General features: G+C 55.8%; 1 protein-coding gene and 1 long non-coding RNA gene across 6 annotated transcripts in view; one reads left to right on the plus strand and one right to left on the minus strand.

The window, feature by feature from the left end:
- The window catches only part of ARNT2 (aryl hydrocarbon receptor nuclear translocator 2), a 159600-nt gene that overhangs the window by 83000 nt on the left and 50783 nt on the right, over window positions 1-25817 (minus strand). For all 5 annotated transcript variants that reach the window (XM_048220432.2, XM_048220427.2, XM_048220426.2 and 2 more), the window contains exons 4-5: window positions 22852-23065; window positions 18945-19158 (exon numbers count right to left, since the gene is read on the minus strand). In XM_048220432.2, coding sequence (XP_048076389.1) covers window positions 18945-19158; window positions 22852-23065 — 428 coding nt within the window. The remainder of the gene's footprint in view (window positions 1-18944; window positions 19159-22851; window positions 23066-25817) is intronic.
- On the plus strand, window positions 12453-18328 carry LOC130541942 (uncharacterized). The gene is made up of 3 exons (XR_008956078.1): window positions 12453-12595; window positions 16007-16129; window positions 17636-18328. It is a non-coding gene; the product is annotated as an uncharacterized LOC130541942 (long non-coding RNA).

Raw genomic sequence — 25817 nt, forward strand, 5'->3', positions numbered from 1 at the left:
CCCTGCAAACTGCTAATGAAATGATCAGAAAATACAAAAATAGCAACAAAAGTCTGCATCCATGCCGAAAATCAGTGTCAAGGGCCCGAAGAGGTCTGAAGCATGGAGGGATTTGTGCAAGGAGCAGTGCAGGCAGGAGGGTGGGGGTGAATGTGAGCAGCCCTGTGGCGCAACAAATACAAAATAAGGGACTGCCTGGGAATCAATGTAAGGCTCCCCCAGCAGAGGCCTCCAGACCTGCAGCCAGGAAAGAGACCGGGGAGTCCGGAAGCAGAGGAGAAGTGTCCCAGGGTCTGGACAGAGAGGCCGGGGCAGAGTTCTCGTGTCACCTTGCCTTCCAGCAGCCAACGTGCCCCGTGAAGAGGAGGACTTCCGAGGGGCCGCGTTCCAGTGAGAGGGGCGGCCGAGACCCATGCCCACCCCGGCCAGGCCCCACGACAACTGGGCCCCAATCTAGAAAAGTTAAGTGTAAAAGAAATACACATTGACCAAAACCACTTCAACTCTGAACACATGTTAGGAACAGAGGACGAATAAAAGGGTGAGGAAGGGGGAAGATTTGCTGAACGCATGAGAAAATGCAGCACATAACAAGGAAGTGATCTGAGAAATCACAACAAATCCCCCCCCCCCCCACCCCACGAAACACAGTCCAGCGAAGCAGGCAATACTGAAATATCGATCTCAGTGATGCCAAGAAGATCTTCCATGAATAAAAAGAAAATGACCTGAGACCAGGAAAGATTGCTTTTAGGTGAAAAACAGGATTTCACATTTGAAACCCAAAAGAAGGCAGTCAACAGTGATGCTGCTGGAGGGGACCCCAGGCTGCAGCCCAGGGACAGGGGGGCCCAGACTGAGCCCGCCGAGCGGAGGACACGCCCCCCCCAGGGGGACCAGAGTGGCCAGGGTGGCTGGGAGAACCAGGGTGGGAGGTGCACACAGAGACACCCCCCCCCCCACAAGCCAGTACCAGACTACTGATCATGCTTGTGAGGAAACCACCTGAGGTCAAGGAAAGCACCAACAGAAAGATGAGAAGGAAGAGCACAACATGGAAAATTCTGGACAGGAAAACAGCAATGTCTCCGATGGAAAATACACAAGACGGAGGAAAGGACAGATGAAAGGATTAGCGAACCTGAACAGAGAAAAAAGAACTACTTAAAATGAAATACACAGAGATAAAAAGGGATTTAAAGAAATAAAGAGAGCATCCGTGGGCTGCGGGGCAACGCGCTCAATCTCATATACTTGTAATCGGAGCCCCAGAAACAGTAGGGAGAGATGAGAACAGGAGAGATATCTGAAGAATGAAAAGCTGATATTTCTTATAAATATGATGAAAACCATAAGCCCAAAGATTAAAAAAGCAAATGGACACCAAGTACAATAAACACCAGGAAACCATACTCGGGCAAACCGGAATCCAAGTGTTCAACACCACTTACAAAGAGAAACCTTAAAACCAGCCGGATAGAGAGAGGTATTCTGTGCAGAGGGAGGGGGCGAAACCAGCCGGATAGAGAGAGGTATTCTGTGCAGAGGGAGGGGACGAAACCAGCCGGATAGAGAGAGGTATTCTGTGCAGAGGGAGGGAGACGAAACCAGCCGGATAGAGAGAGGTATTCTGTGCAGAGGGAGGGGACGAAACCAGCCGGATAGAGAGAGGTATTCTGTGCAGAGGGAGGGGACGAAACCAGCCGGATAGAGAGAGGTATTCTGTGCAGAGGGAGGGGACGAAACCAGCCCGATAGAGAGAGGTATTCTGTGCAGAGGGAGGGAGACAAAACCAGCTCGATAGAGAGAGGTATTCTGTGCAGAGGGAGGGAGACAAAACCAGCCCGATAGAGGTATTCTGTGCAGAGGGAGGGAGACAAAACCAGCCCGATAGAGAGAGGTATTCTGTGCAGAGGGAGGGAGACAAAACCAGCCCGATAGAGAGAGGTATTCTGTGCAGAGGGAGGGAGACGAAACCAGCCGGATAGAGAGAGGTATTCTGTGCAGAGGGAGGGGACGAAACCAGCCCGATAGAGAGAGGTATTCTGTGCAGAGGGAGGGAGACAAAACCAGCCCGATAGAGAGAGGTATTCTGTGCAGAGGGAGGGAGACAAAACCAGCCCGATAGAGAGAGGTATTCTGTGCAGAGGGAGGGAGACAAAACCAGCCCGATAGAGAGAGGTATTCTGTGCAGAGGGAGGGAGACAAAACCAGCCCGATAGAGGTATTCTGTGCAGAGGGAGGGAGACGAAACCAGCCGGATAGAGAGAGGTATTCTGTGCAGAGGGAGGGGACGAAACCAGCCGGATAGAGAGAGGTATTCTGTGCAGAGGGAGGAGACGAGGAGAACACCGAGTTTCTCACACGAGTCAACGCCAATGAGAAGACAGTGGGTTCAGGACAGCAGAGAAAACCACAGGCCCCCCTGCCCATGAAGCAGCTACAGGAACCCGTACACAAGATGCTGGCGAGTCCAGCCCAACGACGCACGAGAAGTGCAGCACTCCATCATCCCAGCAGCTCATCTCAGGAATGAAAGACTGGCTTCACTCTAAAAACTCAACCGATGTAATTCACCCTATGAACAAACTAAAGAGGAAAAACCACATGGTCATCACGATAGATGCCACCAAAGTGCCTGACAAAATCCAACCTCCCTTCCTCATCAAACACTCAGCAAACTTGGAACAGAAGGAAACTTAAGCTGATAAAGGACAACCTTGAAAAAGTTAAGCTGGCTCAGAATTTAATGATGCAAGACCGGATTCTTTGTACAATCGGGAAAAAGAGCTGTCCACTCTCACCAGCTCCGTTCTGCGTCACATTCTACGTACGATGAAGATCCGAGAGAGCGCAATCAGGCAAGAAAAAGAATTCTATTTCCGTATTCTATCACTGAGCAATCAGAAACTGAAATTTAAAAACCCCATCTACGTTGGCATAAAAAGCACAAAATACTTAGAATAAATCTGTGCAAGGGCCATACACGGACAAGAGCACAATAACGCCCAGGGACATGAAGGGAAAACCGAGTACACGGAGGGATGCAGCGTTCATGGGTCACAAGACTCCCTATGTCTGTTCTCGCCAAGCTCATGTTAGCTCTGAAGCAGTTCAGCTCCCCTCGGGCTTCCTGTAGCATCAGGCAAGCTGACTGTGTAATTCACGTGGAAATGCAAAGAACCTGGAGGAACCAAAATAACTCCGGAAAAGAGGAACGGCGTAGGGAGACGAAAGCAGCCCGATGTCATGACCAAGCTGCAGGACTCAAGACAGCACGGAACTGGCCCATGCACAGTGAGGTCGATGGGCCAGCACAGAGTCTAGAAACAGACCCTCCCCCACACACACAAAACCGATTTTTGATAAAGGAGCAAGGGCACCCTGCTGGAGGAAGGACAGTCTTCTCAACAAGGGTGCTGGAACAACCAGACCTTCGTAAGCTGAAAATAAGTGAAAGCTCGTCATGAGGGATTAAGTAAGAAATATGTGTGAAGTCCTCCACACAGCACTTCATGTAGTATGTAAACACTCCTTCCCTTTCTTCTTGGATTCCAAAAACAAAACTATCTGCTCCCCTGCACCAGAAAAGTCTTCATGCATAAAAATGCAGATCAGATCATGTCGGCGTCCTTTCAGCAACTGCTCCCTGTGCTCTTAGTAAACTCCACACATGCTGTGGTCCTCTGTGGCTGTCACCGGCCCGGCCTCCCCCTCATCACACACCACGGTCCCAGCCACCTCCCCAGACTCCACAATGCCTTCCTGCCACAGGGCCTTTCCACCTTCATCCCCACGGCTGGGAAAGTGCTTGACACTCCCAGGCCCTCCACCCATGGCTGATCTCCATCCATGTCCTCTGACCCCGGTCTGAGCACCGCTTCCTCAGAGAGCCTTCGCCCTGCTCCCCCACCACTTCCAACACGGGAATGAGGGGTCCTCGCTACCGTGTTCATAGCCTCCTGACGTCCGCCTTGGAACACATCGCCATTTGAAGTCTGCATTCACCGTATGACTGTCTGTGTGTCTGTTCTCCCCCAGCCGCACGGACAGCTCCTTCGTGGACAGTGACCGTGTCTGGCTCACTGATGCACTTTGTTTCTGGCATGTGCTGAATAATCGGTGCTCTCACACTGAGACACGCACTCTTCCTCCCGTAAAATGGTTTCCCCTTCATCCACAAGGACTCACTGGTCAAGTCCCAGGAGCTGCCGGTCCTGGAGAGCAGGGCCCGTAGGGGTCCCGCCCGAGCCCCAGAGCCTCAGCTGCTCTTGTGGGCAAGCCTGGGGGTCACCATCTCCGCCCATGGGCTGGCTCCCAGCCTTCCAGGCCTGGGACGGACACGCTGGTGCCCCAGGCAGATCACCGGGCCCCTCTACAAGCTGACCGGCAGATCCCCGCCCCGGCTGCTGACGGTGCTTCAGCCAACGGCTCACACCGCCTCTTCTCAGAGGCTTGTCCCTGGAGCTGCTTGGAAGCCGCCCGGTTTGAGGATGCCTGGGAGCTTCACCCACCTCTCAGGGTCTATGACCAAGGACAGCCTGCTCTCTTGCCTCTGGTGGGACAGCCTCTAGCAGCCTCCCCAGCTCCCTGCAGCATCAGGCTGAGGCTAGACCTTTCCTGAACCACATCTCGGCCCGCCTCCCCTCCTGACCTCCACGGCTGCTCCCTGACCGTTCCCCCGAGGGTGCTCTCTCCCGAAGCGTGTGCACAGATCCCCACCCAGACTGGGCGTCTAGACACTGGCCCCCAGGTGAAGGCTGCCGGCCACTGGAAAGGAAGGCAGCCGGCTCCAACTGAGCTCACGGCCCACTGTCTCAGGCACCACCCTCATGCCGACCCTGAGCAGGAAACGGGGGCCCCGAGAGCGGGTGGTCTGGGGTAAAACCCGGCCCCGTGGCAGACTCTGGCTCCAAAGCCCACGCTCTTCGCTCGCCCCCTGGCCACGGCTGAGTCTGCACGTGTGTGCACATTCCCGGTCCCATCCCGTAGTGTCAGCCAGGCAGTTGAGCACAGAGACGGGGTGACCGGGGGGGACTTCACACTGAGTGCAAGCATATCACTCCAAAGCAGACAGGGCTGTCCCCCGACATGGCCAGCTCTGCCGCCGCGTGCCCCCCAAAGGACAGAGGTGGTCACTTTCTAGGTGCATTCTGCAGGGAGCACGCGATCTGCAGAAAAGCTGGCCCATGTGAGCTCTGAGGTCCCCACGACGCGGAGCTCCCGTGAGTCTAGGTCCTCGGAACGTGTGCACTCAACCCAAGGTTAAAGAATGACATTGTAAATAGCTCCTCTGAGACTAATTTCTGTCATCACCAGAAAGGGCGAAACTGAAACCCATCCACCGGATCTCTGCCTGGGTAAACGGCTGACGGGCGAGGCTCTCGTTGGTGTGTAAGAAAAGAATCTACAAAAATAAGGGGAAAACTGAATGCAGATGTTTTCCTCAATTAGCTTCTACTGAGGAAGCAATAAACAGGAAAGATCACTGCTATACGTGCATTTTTATTTCACCGTTGGGGGTGAATCATGACATTTCAGAGAAAAATATGTCTCTTTTTTTAGTGAGGCTGAAGGAAACTATTTTAATTTTCCTGATCCTGCTGGAGTTTCTGCAATCGAGTTATTTTTAACCAAAGCATTACAAACTACAGCCATCACGTGAGATTATTACTAAAACCTGCATCATACCAGGAAGAAGCAATGATTCCATTTGTCTTTTCATTTGTCCTAAAGTAACTCAAAATTAGTATATCTGCCTAAACACAATCCTACTGGTAGGTTATTTTTGTTATCGTTTCCTTTTATAGATGGAGAAAAGTCTTTGTCTATTCCCTTCTCCAGCATCAGAGTTAGGACGAAAGATACTTCATCAAGAATTCAAGGCTTGCAAGGAGGGTTTAAAAGCTCATGCGCTCACTTTTCAACTGTGTTGCTGACTGATGACATTGTTAGCATTTTGTTTCTTTTTTATTTTGACCTTGCTGAAATTTCTGTCCTGCTATAAAACAGATCAGGCTGTGCTCTTTTATTTTGTGGGGGTTTTTTGGTGGGGGTACGGTAGTGTGCAACCTTTGGCTGACAACGAAATCATCAGGGCTGCTTTTAAGAATACAGACGCCTGGACTTCACCACAACAGGGTCGAATTCAGAGAAACGGGCCAGAGCCCTGGCATCGGAAGTTCTGAAAGAGCCAATAAAATCCTGCTGTGCGCGGAGACTGAGAACCAGTGTTTTAGGGGCTGGGGATCTTAAACACTTACTTACTGCAAAGCTGCTGTTTTCCAGGCACTACTTGGATGTTACTTGGTTCAAAAAAAGCCATGATACAGAGATGAGAACACAGAGCACAGACCTCGAGGAGGTGATTCTCAGCATTACAAAAGAACGCACCAGCAGCCTGTGGATGTGGTGAGATCTCTGCGTGAATTTAAAGCAAGACTGAGAGTTCCCAAGTCCAAGGCACACGCATGGATAAGGGGACGGCAAGTACTAATAATGACCCATTTAAAAGCACTTAACCTCATCCATCCCTTAATCAGGACACCCTCACTGCTCTCGGGAGCTGCCAGAAGGTGCCTCTCTGCCTGGACACCGCAGAGCCCTGCGCCCCCTTCTCCAGCCGCTTCCTGACAGAGCAACAGCACAGCTCAGGCGAGGCTGCAGGGCTCCCCAACTTACCCACGGTGAACACCAGACTCATAGAAGTGGGTGCATCACTGACTCCCCTCAAGCCCCACTGTGAAGGAGGCTGCGTGCCCCTGTGACTTCTGGCAGAGAAGTGTGCTTCATGACCCACGGAAAATCCAGTCATTCGGTCCCACTGGTACGTCAAGCCTTGCAGAGCCTGGCACGCTTCAGTCGTAGACCCCTGACCCTGACAAGCTGTGACTCTGTCCACACATGCTAGGTCCTCAGACGGGGGAGACAAGGACAGGAAGAGAAAGGGGTTTGGGCCCAGTGATGGGACAGGGTGCCATGCCCTGGTGTCAGGGTCCAGCTACTAAAGAAGCCTCGAGAAACAAGGCACAGTGCCTGGCACCAGCCAGCCTACACCTGCTACTAACCCCTATGTCCAGAAACCAACTCTGTACCGCAGAGACTGGCCGAGCTGGCCTGAGCTGGCCAGGTCCCCGTCACAGTACAACAGGTCCCAAGTGGGGGGCCAAACTTCCCCACGCCCACCAACTGTCCGCTGTGTGCCCCTGCCTCCCCGCCTCAGGCATCACAGCAGCACCACCTCTCTCTCTGGCTTGCCCCTGACCCCCGCCTCTGGACCTGCCCTCAGCCGACGGTGGCGACCTTCCACTATTTTCTGCAGAAACGGCCTTGGCCTTGGCTCCGGACGGTGTCTGGTTCTGCTTCCGTTCACGAAGACGGTGCCAAGTGCCAGGTCTGGCCCGAGGCAGGACCCAGGCATCGGGCAGTGAATCATGTCAGAAGGCAGGCAGGTGAGGGGCTGGAGCGAGCAGGAGAAGCAGGGTGAACCCAGGAGAGGAGCACTTCTGAGAAATTAAATGCCTCGCCAGAGCTGGATGGGGGGCCGATTCCAAGTCCCACCAGATCCGAGAGGCACAGAGAAGTAGGGGAGAGAGTGTGCTCCTTATCCCCCCACCCAAGGGCAGGCCTACCTGTCCTGCCCACGGAGGACGAGCATCAGCAGGGGCAGCCCGGGGGGTGGGTGAGGAAGCAGGGGGCAGGAGAACGCAGCAGAGGAGCGGGCAGGACACAGTGCGCCATCCATGAGGCTCAGACGGGAATGAGCACCGTGTGAGGGTGGGGAGGGGTCTCGGGGACCCCCCCACCCCGGGGCTGTGACCCTGGTGGCCTGCAGTCACACTGACACACTGACAGATGGCACGGGCGCACACGGCGCATTCTGCACTGCCCCCACGTCGGTCCATGACCACGGGCTGCAGGGCCCACAGGCAGCCACCAGTTAATGCAAACACACCCACGGAAGGCGTGGGATTTGTGGCCTGAAGCAACTCGGCAAGTTGGGGCCACAGAGGAGGAGCCCCCGGCTCTCGCCACAATTAAACTCATTTCTGGCAGAAAAGATGTGTCAGAGACCATACAGGGCAGTGACAAAGGGTCACCAAGGACCCTCGATCATCAGCTTTCCTAACTTTATTTGGGTAGAGAAAGAGCTACAGCGAGTGGACCGGCTTCCCTGCTGGTTGTGCTGCCTGAGAACCCCGAGTCCCCACCTCTCTCTGTCCCCACTATCACTGCACTGGGTTGGGACAGTGTGCCCCAAAATGCATGTCTCCCTAGAACCTGCGAATGTGGCCTCACCTGGCAATAGGGTCTTTGTAGACATAAACAGGTTGAAACGACTCAGACTGGATCAGGGACGGGTCCTGAAGACAAGAGGACAGTCTGGACCCAGGGACAAGGGACGAACGCTGTGTGTGGCCGAGGCAGAGACAGGAGGGGTGCGTCTAGAGCAAGGGAGCGGCAGGGGAGCGGCAGGACCGCTGGCCACCACCAGACGCCAGGAGAGAAGCACAGGGCAGACCCCCCACAGAGCCTACAACGCGGACCAACTGCCGACATCCTGATAGACTTCTGACCTCTGGAACCGTGAGAGCACCCATCGCTGTGGTTTCCAGCTGCCCGGTTTGTGCTGATGGCAGCATCCGACGGCGCCCCAGCCCCAGCGCACTGTCTCCTCTGCATCCGTCGGCACCCTCACCACCTCGACTCCCCCAGCCCACTCCGCGCCCCCTACAACAGTGTGCACTCCGCAGCTCGGTCACAGGACTCCTCCGGCCTTCGCTGCCGTGGGAACAAGCATCCACTCTCCCCACCCTCTACCACGCCCCGCCAGCCCCCTTCAGCTCCTCACACACTCTCGGGGGCCCCGTCCAACCTGCCAAACAAGCCCACTCCCATATTACTTGTTCTCAGTGCCGCACGGACTTCTCCTGCCCAATGAGCATCCTGATGTGGGACGCATGTTCTACGTGATTATTTCTTTGGGGTCTCCTCTCATTGCTAAACCATCAACTCCAAGAGAGCCAGACTGCATCAGCCAGAGCACTACATCCTCAGCACTCCGCACAGCACCCGCACGACGTCAGTCAGTACTCAGTACACACGGGCTGGACGGGTGGATGCATGAATGCTCGCATGCAAGCAAAAGCAGAAGTGAGTCGTGTATCCACACGCCCCTCCGCTGCTCCTGCACGTGTGATGTTCTCCCGCGCAGGCTGGAAGGGGGGATGCCGTCCCATGATCACTGGGCAAAGCTAAGAAAGCTCCAAGTCTACCCATCTTCCCTCGGCAACAGTGCCAAGACCCTCAGACACATTTTAGAGGGTAAGAACACAGAGCAGAGCGAGACAGACACTTTGGAAGACCACCAGTGTTTAAATATGCTTCTCAATTATTAAAAAGCGAAAGAAAGCCCTACAATCCCCAAACACCCTCATTAACACCATCCCGTGGGTCATTCATGCATGCCTAGGGCAGTCCTATAAGGGGTATAGCACTGCCTGCACTTACAGATGAGGAAACTGAGGCCGGGGGAGGTCAAGTCCCTCACCCAAAGCACAGGGCCATGAACCATAACTGGCACCAGGTCCCTCTAGCTCCAAGTGCGGGGACCCTCCCACCACCCCCAGCTGCCTCCCCTCCGCCCCCAGGCCCACCCCAGCCCCACCCCTGAGTCCCTCTGGAGAGCACCAGCCTTTATCTGCTGGGACACCAGAGTGATCCTGAACCCAGCAGCCCGTGTTGGAAATCCGTCCAGATTCATGAAATATCTTTCCACATAAAATATGAGAGCAAAAGACAAACAGCCCCGCAGGTCCGCATGCTATGTATGAAGCGAAGCAAAACCAGGCAGGTCATATAAATATTTAACCACGAGAAAGAACTGAACTGGCACCGCGGCAACATCTGGGAGAAGAGATCTAAGCAAGCTGCGGTTTCCCGCGGGAAAGCCACTGTGACAATACGAAAAATCGCCAGCCCCCGGCTCTCAGACTTCAGCCTCATGTGCGTTTACCGAGCACCTCGGGCAGCACGACTCCAAACGCCTTCTCTGGTCGCCCAAGTGTTTGCTACACCCCTGGGCAATTTCCAAGGGGCCGAAATCAAATAAACATGCTTTTCTTGCCACTGAGACACTTTATTTCTATTTCAAACAACAGAAACTCAATAACACTGTTAATAGCTGACTCAGATAAAAATCAGGATTTTTTTTTCTTTTTTTTTGCTCCATTTACGTGTGTTACCTAATAAGGCAAGAAATGAACTGCTGAACGTGTTTTGGATTTCAGACTCTGGCATCGGCCCAAGGACGAAGCCCGGGTGTTGCAAAGAAAATAAGCTAGATATTTGCAAGTATGGTTTTCATGAAGTTACCTTCATGACTGACAGTTGGAAAGAGACGGTCTTTTTTCCAGAACTGATATCACAAGGGTGGGCTTCACAGTTCACAGAACCCCTGAGGGACCAATTATCCGCCTGCCATTCTTCCCCCGAAGGACTCAACTGCGCGGCCGAGGTTGACCTGGTTTGGCCCTCGCCCTCTTCTGCAATGTGTCCCGAAGGAGGCCCAGCTGCCTGGAACGGGCTGAGACTGAACGCAGACCCGGGCCGGCTGCTCTCCCAGGCGCGCATGATCCAGGCCGTGCACGCCGGGCTCTGCGGCATCATGTGCAGTGGGGCTCATTTCTGCTCTAGCCTGGGTCCTCTAGCCCTCGGCGCCTTGCTCTCCTCCTGCTCTGTGCCAGAGCATGCCAGCTGCCAGGCTCGCAAACCTCCTCCCAATCCTAGTGGCCAGACTGTGACCCTTGGACTTGCAGAGCGAGGTCCGGGGCTGGTGCAGGCTGGGGGAAAGGGGGAGCAAGGAGAGGACAGCAAGCTCCAGAGACCGCTCCTCCTCCCCCGGCTCTCCCCATACTCTCCATGGCCCTGCCCGAGACCTCCTGCCAGGAGCAGCAGTTGAAGGATGTCCCCAGCCCTAGTGGCTGCCAGCCCCCAGCCACACCTTGCCGAAGTCTTTAGTGCAAGCTTCTCAAACATGTACGTGCATATAAATCCCTTGGGGGGTTTCATGAAGATGTCGGTGCTGAGTCAGGCCCGCTGGGATGGGGCCTGTGATTCCGCATTTCCACAAAGCTCCCAGAGGTGCAGGTGCTGCTGGCCCGCAGAGCACCCCTACATCTTACCGGGCTTCACCTTCCAAGTACAAATACGTACTTGCCTTGAGGTTCACAGCTAATATGACATTTCACAAAGCCTTTTACATTGCCACCTTTCTCAGGAGGAAAGTTACAGTCAGAGATGAAAAACCCAACAAGGGTCAACAGAGGTGGACTTGGTCCAGGTGACGTGGGGTCGAGTCCCAGGACAGGGTAGAGTCCCAGGACGGTGGCCCCAGACCGGCGGTTCTCAAACTTCCAGCACGCATCAGTACGACATGGAGGGTGAGTCGAAATACAGATTACAGGGCCCTCCAAGCTCCTGGTCCAGTAGGTCCGGGTTCCCACCAAGACTGAGCGTCCCCGACAGGCTCACAGGTGATGCTCAGGCAGCAGGACCAGAGATCACACTCTGAGAAGCACTGCACGAGATCATGCAGGACCCCGAGGCCTGAGCTCTGACACCGTCCACCACCTGTGCGCCCTGAACCCCACTGAGCACTGCCCACCTGCCCCATGTCAGGGCCGCGCCAAGGCTTCCGAGGCTTCTTTGTATCCAGACACCCTGAAGACACAAAGGCTTTGTTTTCACTGACAGCGAGATCCACTTTGTAACACCTGCTGGGCCTCAGCTGTGTGGCCCCGGGCACCTGCCAGGGAGCCCCAGCTTCACGCTCCTCTCCTGTGATCTGGGGTCAACAGGCCCCTGTGCACAGGACTGTGACGAGGCGACAGAAGCAAGGGTTCTCAGCCCAACCCTGCGCATCATAGCCACCCAGGAAGCTTTTCCAGAATAACCATGCCCAGCACCATCCCCAGAGCCTGGGCGGGCATTCCTGTCACATCTCCCCGTGTGACTGGTTCTAATGCTCAGCCAGGGTTGATGCCCACTAAAGTGGTTTAAAAACGAAGAGCGCTCATGACAGTTGTTAATATTCTGCTGTTAGGATGAATGAGAAATACAAGCTCAATGCACCCAGAGTCCCGCAGGTGTCTCCTGTCCCAGACAAGCAGGGACACTGGAGCAGATGACCAGCGTGAACGGCTCACAGACACAACGATGACAGGTCAGTGAGCAGAGCTGCCTGCCCAGGGTCCCCGCTGGCCTGCTCTCATGAGCTGCTATCTGGGTCCAGAGCAGGGCCCAGCCAAGTCCTGTGACCCAAGGCTGAAGGCATCTCTGGACTTCGGGCAATGGGGAAGCTTAATCACAGCTGATTGGGACTTGTGACTCATGCACGAGGGGCTTTCCGGACAAAGCCCTCGGGGACCCACATGGCCCGGGCTCTCCTCAGATTATCACAAAGACTCTGGGCTGGAACAGCTAGGAAAGGGGGGGTCCATTCATTCAACAGCAGCTGAGAACTCCTGTCTCTCCTGTCTCGGGTGGGGAAGGACCGGCTGCATCCCACAAGTCCTTTCTACGGCTGTGCAACCAGGTATTTGTTGAATAGATACCTACACGGTTCAATGAATGAGCAACTGGATAAAGAAAGGGAGGGAGGGAGGAAAGGAGGGAAGAAGTGGGGGGGAGGAAGCTGAGGGGGAGGGGGAGTAGGGAAGGAGGGAAGAATTAATCCTGCCGTGGCTCACAGGCATCTCCAGCAGCATGAAGTGCTAACCACTGCGAAGTTTTTCCCTATATTGAACCAACGCTGACTCCGTTCTCTGAACAAAGAAAGAACAGAGCGCAGAGGTGTGGTGGGGGGGACGGACCAAACAAACCTGGCTCCTTACCGTCCATGCATCACCCTTTCCCACACTCGCGGCGCAGCCGGGTTGCTGGGCGCTTCCTACACAGGGCAGCGCTCCAGGTTCCGGGTGCGAGGTCTCCAGTTTCTGCTCCCTGCGGGATCAAGGTTTGCCGGAGCTCAGAGGCCTCGGGCAGGGGTAAGGGGGGAGCTGGGGAAGGCCATGGACAGGGAACTTGCTCCCTCTGGGCTCCCTCGGGCAGCTCACTGTGCTGCTTGCCCTCTGAACCCCACCCCTTGGGGCAGGATCACTTGGAAGCCCTGGGACTCTGCTCAGCTCCCCTCCTTCCCCATAGTGCGTGGGCTGGAGCACGGGTCACTCAGACATGCACAAGAGATATTTCTCCAGCAAACCACCCCCCAAACTTTTATCTGATCCCTCCCAACTTCCATACCTGACATCAGCTCCACCTCCAACTTAGGAGCCTGTAACCCAAATATCCCGAGCATTCCCCGGAAGATGAGAGTGTGCTCCTGCGTCTGGTAGAAAGCCCCATCCTTCCCCGTTAAGGCTCACCTCTAACACCACAGAGGGCAGCTCTCCCAGCCAGCCAGCAAGCCTTCCTCCCATCAGTGACAGTGCCCGATCTCCCGCAGGGAATGGCCTCCCCCTAACTTTTAGGCCCACGTGCCTGTGGTAGAGACGCTGGCCTCACACCCTTGCTGAGACTCCCTCGCCACTGGAACTGGGCAGGGCAGGTGGCCCACGCGGAGCCCAGAGAGCCGGTGGTGGGATATTTGCTGGAACTGCTGGAGAAGGCGGTCTGTTTCTGCTGGTGTTGCTGAGCGACGATTGAAAGCTCGGAGCTGCTAAGAAACCCCTCTGTTGCGTGAGAAGGGCCTGCCTGAGGATCCGCCCTGCCCAGGCAATCCCCCCTCTGGGCACGGTGTCTACCCTGAAAGACTTGCAAAGGAATCTCAAAGAGGTGTCTGCACGCCATGTTCACAACAGCCAAAATACAGAAACCAGCCCGATGCCCACTGATGGAGACAGCACACGTGGTACACACGTACAGTGGAAAATCATTCAGCCTTGGAAAAAAAAAAAAAGGAAAACTTACCATTTGTGACAATATGGATGAACCGTAATGCTAAGTGACAGGATCCTGTCACAGAAAAAGTACTGCCTGATTTCCCTTCCGGAGAAATCTAAAGTAGTCAACTCAAAAGCGGAGAACAGAACGGCAGTTTCCAGAGGCTGGGGACGAAGAACTGGGGAGTTGGCGCTTACTGGGTACAAAGTTTCAGTCATGCCAGGGGGAGAAGTTCTAGAGTCTGCTGGGCAACACAGTGTCCGTCGTTAACAATGCAGAAATGCCTGCTTTAAAACACGGTAGGAGGATAGAGCTCATGTCCAGTGTTCTTATGCAAAAACAGAAGAAGAAAGAGAGAGAGAAAAGGGAAAAAACCACAAAAAACCCCACGAGGAAATGTCTGCTGGTGCCGGATATGCTCGGCACCTTGACGGCGGTGACGGTGTCGTGGGTGGGCGCGTATGTCCACACTCATCGAAACGCACGCACTGAACCTGGGCGATGTTTCGTGCATCGGCGTGCCTAAAACGACAAAGCCAGGGGACGGAGGAGAAGGTGTCCAGCCCATTCTTGTTATCTACCGTAGTTTCGTTTTATCGTCACGGCAAACACCGAGTTAGCAAACTCTGAGCTGTTGCTCCAGGGAAGACAGGTTCCTGCCAGCCTCCGGGCGCGGCACGGTCGTCGCCCCGTGGGTACAGAACCGTGTCTTACGTGTGCTTCTGTGTAGAAACCTTACCTGATACGGCTGCTCCGTTACCCCCGAACTGCCGGCCACCAGCACCGTGCCTCACGTCTGCGAGCAGCTGCTCCGACACGTGACCCCCCACCCCCCACCACACAGCACAGCCACAGCACTTCAGCCTGCTCTCGAGGGTCATCCTGAACTGCCAGATCACCAACAAACATCACAAAAATGCAAACAACAAGGCACGAAATACACTGGAAGAAGAGTGCTGATTTCCAGCGAAAAAAGGGCTGGAACAAGAGGACAGAGCATCATCTCCTTTGACCTTGGCTAGAAACACGTGCACCCGTGACTCCAGTCCTCACCCCTCTGGGCACGGGTGCAAATGCCCGTGAACGCTCCCTGCATACTGAGTTGGGGTTACAACAAATTTTGCTAAGAGGCAAATTCGCAAGTATGAAGCTCCGGATAACGAGGAATGACTGTTACCAGTGTCTGATCCCTATCTGTGTCTGAAGCCGGAAGCCCCTTCCAGGGATGTGAGCCGATCCAGGTCCTTTTCACTAAGCCAGTTGGGGTTGGTTTTCCGTCACTGAACCCAAGCTGGCTGCTCAGGCACTTTCCTGTAAGCACAGAAGTCTCTGGGGGCCCCTGGGGGCTCAGTCGGTGAAGTGTCTGCCTTCGGCTCAGATTATGATCCCGGGGTCCTGGGGTCGAGTCCGGCATCGGGCTCCCTGCTCGATGGGCCACCTGCTTCTTCCTCTCCACCGCTTGTCTCTGGGAGGAAGGCACCACCCCCTGATGGCCAGCCCCTAGGACCCTCTAGAACCCGCGTCCTCAGCGTTCCATTCACACCTACGAAGGGAGAGTCCCATCGCTGCCAGGCACTGCTGGTGGACAGAGCCTCGAGATTTACACGGTTACTCAGCTTGAGATGACGGGTCCCTTTCACCCTCCTGCCAGGACTAGCCCTTGAGAGGAGTGGGCTCTTACGAGCCACAGCGAGAGCACCTCCACAATGCCCACCTCGGCCCACCACCCACCCAAGTCCTAGGGAAAGGACATGCTTTCTCAGGCTCCTGGGCATCCGGGGCCGATGCCACCCGTCTCCCCACAGGCCATGCCAGCAGGCGAGCAGGCCCACGGGGCAGGGTGCCACGGGGCCCGTGGCCTTGAGTGTAGTTCTTCATCCTCCAGCTTCTCCTCCAGCTCCCCCCATTTCTTAAATCAGTGCATTCAATTCTACACGGGGGTGGTGGGCAAGAGTGGAGAATGGGAGCTGGGAATTCCCTGGGCGGGGAGAGGGGAAGGAGGGTCAGGAAGGGAGACCCAGAACGGGATCTCGGGCTGCCTGCCCGGCTCCTTCTCTATCTGCAGCGTTGCTGCGGGTGAGGGCTCCACCTCTCCCCGCCTGGATGAACCCAACAGACGGAACCCGGCCCACGCCGCCGCAGGATGCCCCCCACGAGACGTCATCACCGCCTCTGCGGCGGGAACAGGGTAACTCCGCTGCCACCTCCACTGTAGTCCCTGCAACTCTGCGCAGAACTGTGGGCCCGCAGCCACGAGGCGACTCGCCCCCTCCTACCAAGCCCCCTCAACGTCCGCAAGCCAGCACAGGCCACCTGCAGGTCCCACAGACCAGGCCTAACTCTCTGCCACTGAGAGGCTCAGAGAGGCCAGGCTGAGCCCCCCATGACCCCCACAGACCCGCCTGGCCCCCTGCCCCACGCCCTCCCGCCCTGACCCCCAGCAAGGCCCACAATGAAGGGACAGGAGAGCTTGAGACTCCGTCCAATGACCAAAGGCATCAAATCATCCCTGGGGTTTGTTATTCTGAGTTTTAGTACAGCTACGTGTTGGCTGGTCACAGAGCCCAGCCCCTGCCGCCTGTCCTGAGCGCCCTCCAAACCACAGCCTCCCGCTGCACTGAGCTCTTCCAAGCTCCCCGCCGGGTCTATGAGCTTTTAGGCTGTCTGTGCTGGGAGTCACAGCACACCTCTCCAGCTCTGGGAGAGCCAGTCCCCTCGTCCTCCCTGAGCACGGAGCCCCTCCCCAGCCTGCCCTGCTCCCTCGGACGAGGAGCTCAAGCAGAAGGAGGCTCAGAGGCCTCGCTGGTCAGCGTCCACCAGGTCTTCTGGCTTCTTGGAGGAATGCCTCTAGTACACCAGCTCTGGCGGCCAGGGCCACCGTCCAGGGCTTACCCCGAGGACACTCTGTCCAAATGGGGTCCACACTGACCCTTTAAACTCTGCCAGACACATGAAAGCTTCCCATGGACAGAAGGGTCCACTCTGCTCTGCTGAGTCAGTTAGCTAAACCCATGGCCAGAGCCTGACCTCCCCCTGACCATCACTCCCCCCGCCATCTGCCAGGGCTCCTGACTGGGTTTCAAAAAGCCACATCCTGTGGTCAGACACAGAAGTCTAGGGAAAGACGGCTCTTTCCGGAGAAGGTGATTTCAGCTGTCAACAGTTCCTGGCTGATTTATTTTCCTTTTCATATCCCTCTGGAATGCTTAACTTTGTAAGGTGCCTTCCTTAGAATTTCTATATGGAGCTCTCTAATTCGGCTCAAGGCTGGGACAGCAGAGTGCGTCTCTCTGAGTCTGTCTTAGCGCCGTTGTTTGACCTATGCATGGAGCTCGGTGCCAGGCCAGGTGTCACCATTGCGGAGACGCAGAGGTGAGCACAGCACAGACCCCGTCCTCACACCTTAACCCCCGCCCTCCCCCTCCTTTAATACGCACTGACACCAATGCCGAGAACGCTACTAGTATCGTCCAGAAACAGCTGTCCTTCTGTCACTTCTGAAAATACGCAACTCAGTCTTATCAGGGGTGTTAGGGGCTGGACTGGGTCCCCTCAAAATCAGTATAGTGAAGCCCTAACCCCCAGAACCTCAGAACGTGACTGTATTTGGAGATGGGGCCTTTAAGGAGGTGACTGCTGTTCGACAAAGCCACGAGAGTGGGGCCCTAATCTCCTATGACTGGTGTCCTGACAGGAGGAGAGAGACATCAGGAGTGCTCGGCCACACAGCAGACCCGAGAGGACGCGGCGAGCAGGTGCCACCCCTAGGCAAGGAGAGAGGCTCAGGAGAAGCCCAACCTGCCAACGTCTGGATCGTGGACTTCGAGAGTCCAAAACTGTGAGAAAATACAATTCTGCTATTGAGGCCACCTTCTGTGGTATGTTTTTATGGGAGCCCGAGCAGACTATTGCAATCGGCACAACACTGACTCCCTCACTCACCAGGCTTTGGCTGAACGCCTACCAAGCACACAGCGTCGAGTGAGGCTCAGCGGGCAGACACAGAAGCGAACACAGACCCAGCGGAACGCACATGCTACAGCGCCGTCGGCCCTAACACTTGCTTAGAAAAGGCAAATGTGTTCCAGTGTGATTGCTCTATGGGGGATCAACTTGAGCGTAATGTGAATTTTGTGTCTGCTCATGAACACAGAAAAGTGCATCCGGCCAAAGGGGACCACACCGGCCCACAAACGCACACACCTCGGACACCTGCCAGCTCCCCCAGTTGCCATGTGTTACGAGCCACCCCATCCGTATCTGCTGTCACAACTCTCCTTTGACTTCTAACTTCACAGGACTATCCTTGTACCACCACACACAAACACACAGGGGGCAACCCTTCCAAGACTCACCTCCACAAGTAAATTTCACGCCAGTCTCAAGGTCCAGAGTCACACTTATGCTTGTATTTATGAATTTCTTAATCATTTAATGTATAAAATTATGCTCCCATTTCTACTCGGTTCCTATTCTTATTTTTATCTGTCAGTGATTCATTCTTGACTGTGTGGTCCTAACCCATTTCTTCCCCATGAGCCCTGTAGTTTTATCTCAAGAGTTTGTATACTGCAGGGATTTTCAGCAACATGCATGTGGCATGATGGCAGAACTGACTGTATTTAAATGTTCCAATAACAACTCCATGGCAGGGAATTAAAGCCGAGGTAATAAGCACCTATAATCAGGATCACACATAATGAAACACTTGAGACATAAATCTCATTACAGAATAGATGGTTCTGGCTAATGTATCAATATCGCCTCCTAGTGACAACATCCCCTAATTGCAGGTAAAATATAGAAAAAAATGGATTTAAAAAATTCACGTACTAAAAATAAATTTTTTAAATGTTACAGGTAAATGAAGCCATTACACAAACCAAGTCAAATATAGGCCCTCACCTTTAGGCAGCTTTTTCTGACCTGAAGCTCCCTGATCTGTTTACTGAAAGACATTGGTCTCCAGGGTCAAAGAGCCTCACAGAGGGAGCCACACTGACCTGTCATCGAGTTTTCTGAAGTGCACAGCTGCTCTCTCAGCTTCTCCACATCGTCGGGATGCACCTGTTCGTACAGGGTGCTCCCAAACCACTCGGACTGGGGCTGGTTCAGAACGGGGGTGACGGAGTCAGACACGTAAATCACTCGTCCTGTCTCTGCCGCCACTACAAACAGAAATCCATCGGCTGCTTCGAGGATGAGGTGCTTCAGTTCCTGGGAAGAAAAGATCGAGATGAGGACAGAGCATGGACAAATCCAGTCTAATCAAATTTTCACATCAGCAACTTTCAACTTTTGTTCCCTCACTGTGATACACACATAGTTTTAGAAACTTTGATTGTTTTTTTTTAATTGAAAAATTAGCTTAAAAACGCACAAAGCTTGTCCTACTCTAAGATACAGCTACTGTAAACACTGTTGGCCCTGATTTAACCAGCCCTCTCTTAGGGAGAGAGCAAACTTTCAGCCCAGGGGGGATGAAAAGCAAGCAGTGATAACCAGAATGTGTCGGGCTGCCAGAGGTTTGAATAGCCTCACCTACTCTTCAAACTGTAGTCACGTCATGGGGGCACAAGAAGAGCCCAGCACACAGTGCCCAGTACAAAAGGTGCGGCTGGAAGGGAGGGAAGGGGAAGAGAGAGTGGAGAGCGGGAAGGACAGTCTCCCAGCCACTGCTCCCGCACTGTTCTGCACCCCACCCCCTCTCTTCCTGCACTCTGAGCTGAATGCTGGCGGTGCGCACAAGAGTCTCCCGTACATCAGCACACCTGTCAAACCTCCGGAACTCCCGAGACTCTCAGAGCAATGCCGACGGGCAGCCGGGCACACACCATTGTCGATCTCAGTTCACAGTGAGATAGAGGTTAGTGGCACCAGCCCCGGGGTCACATTGACTCACCAGGCTCATGACTGTCAGTAAAGGCAAGAAGGAAGCTGCTTGCAATCAATGAATGGGCAGCAGGAAGCCCTGCCATCGTCCCCAGAGGCAGGAATGGAGCCAAGTCAACTCTGTTAAAAGAGGTCTTTTCTTTGCCTGAAGGCAGCTCAAGTGTGGCTGCCAACCGTGTCATTCTCACATCAAGCTCGATGCAGTGGGTTCCGTTCCTCTAGGGACTGAGGAGCTAACTCCCCCACATGCCCCTGCGCCCACAGGTGTGCTCCGAACGCCCCATACGCTGATGATGTTCCAAAGAGCCAAAGTCAGCAGTTGGCAAACACTGCTTGCTGGGAATCCTCTGTTCGGATGTCACCTGACACAGAAGCCTCACGGGAACACCAATTATGCACCAGCTGCACAGACGCAAAAGGAGACTCTGACGCCACTGGCCTGGCCTCAGCGTGCTCCAAGGACCCAAAGATCAGAAAACGGGGTCTGCTGGTGAGCAGAATCTGGGGAGCTCTGAGCCCTTGGCTGGGTCAGAATGCTTACGTCCTCTGCCTGGGAACCTAGCGCGGAAGGAGACTATACAGCATTTCCTAAGGAAAAGTTTATTTTGTCCATTTCTCTTGCTTTGCGCTTCTGCTGATCCATGTCTCCCGGCCGCTCACTTAGTTCAGAGAATGGGTCAGCAGTTTTATTTTCAGTGTTGGAAGTCCTTCCAACAGGAAGGACCGTAAAACACGGAGCAGGATGTCTGGGAAAGCAGCGAATGCTGTGTGCTGGGGGACAGGGGCAGAGGCTGAGCGCTGAGGCAAGGTTTACAGGATGGAGCCTCACCTTCATCACGGCCCCTCTGTCTACACCCCCCACCCCCACCCCCCAGTGTTGTCTTCTGGGTCCCGAGCCTGCACTCTCCAGTTAAACCAGTGGGAAGGCTCTCACCCACGGCTCTGAGCCGTGCACCTCGGGCATGTTACCACCCTCGGCCTCTGTGTCTTCCCATGGTTCTTCTCAGTGGGACTTTGTGAGGTTAAGTGAGGTCTTGTCAACTATCACATGATTTCACTCATATGTGGAATTTAAGAAGCAAAACAAGAGGATCACAGGGGAAGGGAGGGGAAAAGAAAACAAGGCGAAATCAGAGAGGGAGACAAACCATAAGGGAGTCTCAACTCCAGGAAACAAACTGAGGGCTGCTGGAGGGGAGGGGTGGAGGGTTGGGGTAAGTGGGGGATGGGCACTGAGGAGGGCATGTGATGTGATGAGCACTGGGTGTTATATGCAACTGATGAATCACTGACCTCTACCTCTGAAACTAATAATGCACTATACGTGAATTAATTGAACTTAAATTTAATTTAATTTAATTTAAAAAATAAAAATAAATGAGGTCTTATGTGTGGAGGCTTGGTAAGGGCTTAGCACACAGTCAGTGCTTAATAGATGCAGCTGCTGTTAACATCAACCACGTGCCAAGGAACCAAGGGAGAAATATGGGCTGGACGCGTACGATTTGCATGACGGCCTTCTCTCCTCGCTTCCTAATCCTCGGTCATAAAGATGAGGAGATTCATTTCAAACATGGACCCGGCAGGATTTTTGCGAGTTAAATGCAGATAAAAAGCACTGTTCTGACCCCAGCGGCTAGGGAGCGTGTAACACGTTTCTGTCCCCCCTTGGTTACACTACACCCCACAACCACAGGAGGTAGGGGCTACCCTTGCGTCCACTAAGCCAGGCCCCAACCGCCAGGCTCCCGGTCCTCCCGGTCATGGTCACGGCACAGCCAGACCTCCTCACCCCTGCAAGGTGAGGCACCCGTGGCCCCCAGGATGGCGGAAAAGGACGCCTGTGCCACAGGGCAGGCAGTCACCCTTGTCCCCTCCTTTTCTGTCCTTTTTCCAAACCTCATCCCCCGCTGACCTGAACAGGTCCCACCTCCAGAGAACAGACGGTTCTGTCTCCAGACTCACCTTTCACTCCTGCCTCCCAGGCCCTGTCTTCACGTTCCCCTCGTGACAAGTCCCCACTGCCTGTCTCTCTGGGCGTGCTCTGGGGCCCCCTCAGAGCCCAGTGACGCCGGGGAGCCCCGGGGCGTGAACTCGTCCCTCACGTGGGGCTCTCCACCCTCCTGCCGCTCCTGAGCACCCCCGTCCTCACGGCCCGGCCTGCGCCCACCACCGCATGCCAAGTCCTTCCAGGTCCATCCTTCCGTGTATCCTGCAAAAGCCCTCGGGGTCAGGAAGGCACAAAGCTCCCGTTCGTTGCGGAGATGAGCCAACCGAAGCTTACAGCGCCTGTGGATCTGCCCTCCGCATGGCGCCCACAAGGGCAGAGAACAGAACACAGGCCTTCGGTTCACACGGCGGTTTGTAAATCTGTAAAATACGACACCCCCCCGCCCAGCCACGCCACGCCTTCGCTGTTCCCGGCTCTCAAAAGCCCCGTCCAGCTGTGAGAAGGGTGGCCTGGGCCCCAGCCCACCTGCGCCAGCTCCTGGCCCCACTCCGGGCCAATGGCTGACCCTTTCCAAGCCACAGCTTCCCTGTCTACACAGCAGGGACCCATGCCAGTGGCTTCTTCCTTGGCTAGAATGAGGGGTACCTGCAAAACTGCACAGAGACACAGGACCCCGGCTGGCTGGGAGCCCAGGTCGGCGGATGCCCGCCACGCGATCCTGTCACCGTGATCAGCACGGCTGTCCCAAACTGCCTCCGGCCGGGCGTCTGCACTGCCGCCCAGCAGCACGGGCGTCACACAGACCTTCCCCGGGTCGCACACAACGCACACCGATCCGACGCTGGGCGAATTGGTTCAGCGAGGCCTCGTGAACGTTTACAGAAACATAAAAGCAAAGGACACAAAAGTTGCACAAACTGCGGTGGGAAAGGAAGTAACATCTCCTGATCTCACCCGTCCTCTGCCTTTACCCCTTTCCCCGCAGAGCTTGTCTCATCCCGTGACAGCTCCCCGTCCCTTCCCAGAGACGCGGTCGGCCGAGCAAGGCCCGCGGGCCACCCTGGTACCTGCTCCGTCAGGAAGGAGGGCTTGTAGGCGCCGTCGGTGGACTTGTTCCCCGTGCCCCGCATGGACTTCATGTGCGACACGGCCATGCGGAGGATGGTGAGCTTGTCGGGCTTGCGGGCCAGCGCGCTGCACGTGGGCACCATGTCCGACAGCTCCGTGATGTACTGCGTCATCTTGTTGCGCCGCCGCCGCTCGATCTCGCTGTGGTTCTCTCTTCCCGGAAGCACAAGAACAGGGCGGGGGAAAGAGACGCGTCAGAACAGGGGTCACCGCGGCACCGGACAAAACAGGGCGCGTCCGCGGGCGCCTCCCAGTGGCCGGTGCCTGCAAGCACGCCGCACCGCACGGCGCTCTCCGCCGCTCCCGCTCTCTGCGCGGGGCGGGCGCACACGGGCCGCCACGGGCCTCCGTCCCCCTCTCGAAATGTGTCCGAGCCTTCCCATTGTTTCCACGCCCCCAAGTCCGCCCCTCTAAGCGCAGAGAATGAAGGCTCCGTCCTTCCGCCGCGGGAGGCGAACCAACACCCGCTCCGCCCGCACGCCGGGGCCTGCGCGTGGGGGCTCGTGCGCACACGCCAGCACGGATGCAGTCGCGGTGCGCGTGGGTGTGTGCTTTCCTCCGGCGCTAGCGTGAGAAGCTCCGCGCGGCCTCGCCATCCTCCCATCACTAAGGAGACGGCAGTGCCACAGGCAAACCTCTCCTCTAGGCCGCGCACGCAGGTGCACCCCTGGCTCATGAACCAGCCCATGGCCGACTAAAATTGAAAAAGCATTGTGAGGGATGACTGAATTGCATCTCTGTGATGTGTTAGGATGAAAACCTAGCAGGAAGGATGGGCAAATATCTGTATCTTGCCATCATTACCTTTAGGATGAAAAGAGTAAGAGTCAATTCAGCTCCACACCCCTGGCACCAAGCTGTTACTGGGGTTTAAAGAACGGTCTGGAAAGACACGAGACGTCTGCGGTAGGATTAAGGGTTTCACTGGGCCTCCGAGCAGGAGAGGGACACAAACAGCACACAAGAACAACGTGGGCAAGGCTGCCTGCCTGCCCCACATGTACCCTGTGGGCTGAACACCCATCTTTCCAACCGGGCAACAGACCGGCCATCGGGCACAAGCACACATCAGCTGTGTGCCAGCCACGTACACTGAGGAGGGTCCCTGCACATGCCAGCAGGGGAAGGCGGGCCTGTAGCGGAGCTCACGGTGCTGGGGTGAGCTGACCTGTCCAAGCCGGCAGGCACCTTCCCCCACCATCCGAGGAGCACTGAGCCAGGCACCGCAGGGGATGGAACAAGAGGAGACAAGGATCGTCCACTCCCATCCTCCAGCAGCCAGGGGATTAACTAGGAGGGTGACACACACCTTGCACAGTGGAAATGAAGCCAGGATAGAGTTAAGTGCTGTGAAAGGCACGTGGAACATAAAACCACGGGGCAGAAGGAGAAAGGACAGAGGGGGCGGCCTAGGGGGCCACAGGGCTGGAGGGGCAGGCCAAGAGCCGGCAGCGGGACCAGGAGGTGTAGTCTGGGAGGAGACTAACAGGATCAAAAGGGCAGAGGCAGGCCGAATGGGGGGCAGGCCTCGGCCTGGAAAGCAGTGAGGAACGGGGAACATGAGAAGTGGGGATGCTGCCCAACCCCAGAGGGAAAGCTGGGAGAACCTGCGAGCTGCAGCTGGGCAGCCAGGGCAGGGCAGATGCCTGGAGGCAGCACCAGTGCCCCCGCTCCTCGGGGCAGACACCGGGGCAGGGAAGGACGCCCACTGTTTAGGAGAAATGGCTCTTGGGTAATTGGCTAGGGCTTGTTTACTGCGAGAAGAGAGGTAACCACAGAATGGGGGTGGGGGCAATCACAGAGAAAGAGGGCACTGGGTCGGGGGATTCCCACATGCTCCAAGGAACGCTGGATCCTTCCCTGGGAGATACAGAACCTCCCCTCCCTCCTCTCCAGCACTCCAAAGTGGGTAAAGAAGTCGTGGGAGCCCATCCAGAACTGGCCTTCCTCACCAACCCCCTCCCTGTGCCCTGCACCGTGCACCTGTCATGGGAGGCGTGGGGGCGCTGGCCCTGGGACTCCAGGAAAGGCTGGGTGAGCTTGCTCAGGGCACTCTCCCCCCCCATCCCCCCGGGCCGGCTTGCAGACAGGTAGTAGACATTGTGCAGAAAATGCTGCCCAGGGCTGCAGAAGGGGGTATGATGCTGGGCAGGAAGTCTGGCCACTCAGGGACAGCAGTTATGATGCAGGGTGCAGCCTGTCCACTCCGCCCGCCCTGCACGTCTTCCCTCCCATCTCCTGCCCAGAGGCGCTCCTGAAGGCGAACGTGCGTCCTCCTCCCTGACAGCAGGAAGGGAGCTGTGTCTTGCTGGGCTCTCAGGGAACACCCTTCCTGTCCTGACCAGCCCTCCCTGGGCAGCAGGGCAGAACATCAGGAGAGCCGAGAGGCCCAAGGAAAGCCATTTTGGGCAGCCCCACAATGAGGCTGGCCACAGGCCCTGCAGGAGGACCCGCAGAGGCATATCCAGCTGAGAAGTTTCCTTGGCTTCCAAGTCTTCTCCAGAAGGTGTAAAGGATGTCCCCCCCCCCACCCCCCGGGCAGGAGACAAGCGCCGTGCCCTCCGGGAGCCCTGCAAGGCAGTTTTCTGCAAGGCAGCTGGAAGGCACTCATGCATCTAGGCTGAAGACGAGGTTCCTGTGCAACACAGAGCTGGAGGCAGAGAAAGCCCCGGTCCTCCAAAGAGGGGCCAAGCCCAGCCTCTGATCACCCCCGCCCCCAGTGGGACACACTCTCCATGTTTATATAGCAGCTTCCAGCTCCCCAGGGCCTCAGCCATCACTGCATCTGATCCCCCCAACCATCCTCTGTGGAAGAGGGACCTGAGGCTCAGAGAGGTGCTGACTCAGCAGGACCTGAGCCAGGCTCCTCAATGGCGCGCCCCCTGGTCCTGGATCCAGAGCCAGA

The sequence above is a fragment of the Ursus arctos genome, unplaced genomic scaffold (genome assembly GCF_023065955.2).
Source record: "Ursus arctos isolate Adak ecotype North America unplaced genomic scaffold, UrsArc2.0 scaffold_28, whole genome shotgun sequence".
Lineage (NCBI taxonomy): Eukaryota > Metazoa > Chordata > Mammalia > Carnivora > Ursidae > Ursus > Ursus arctos.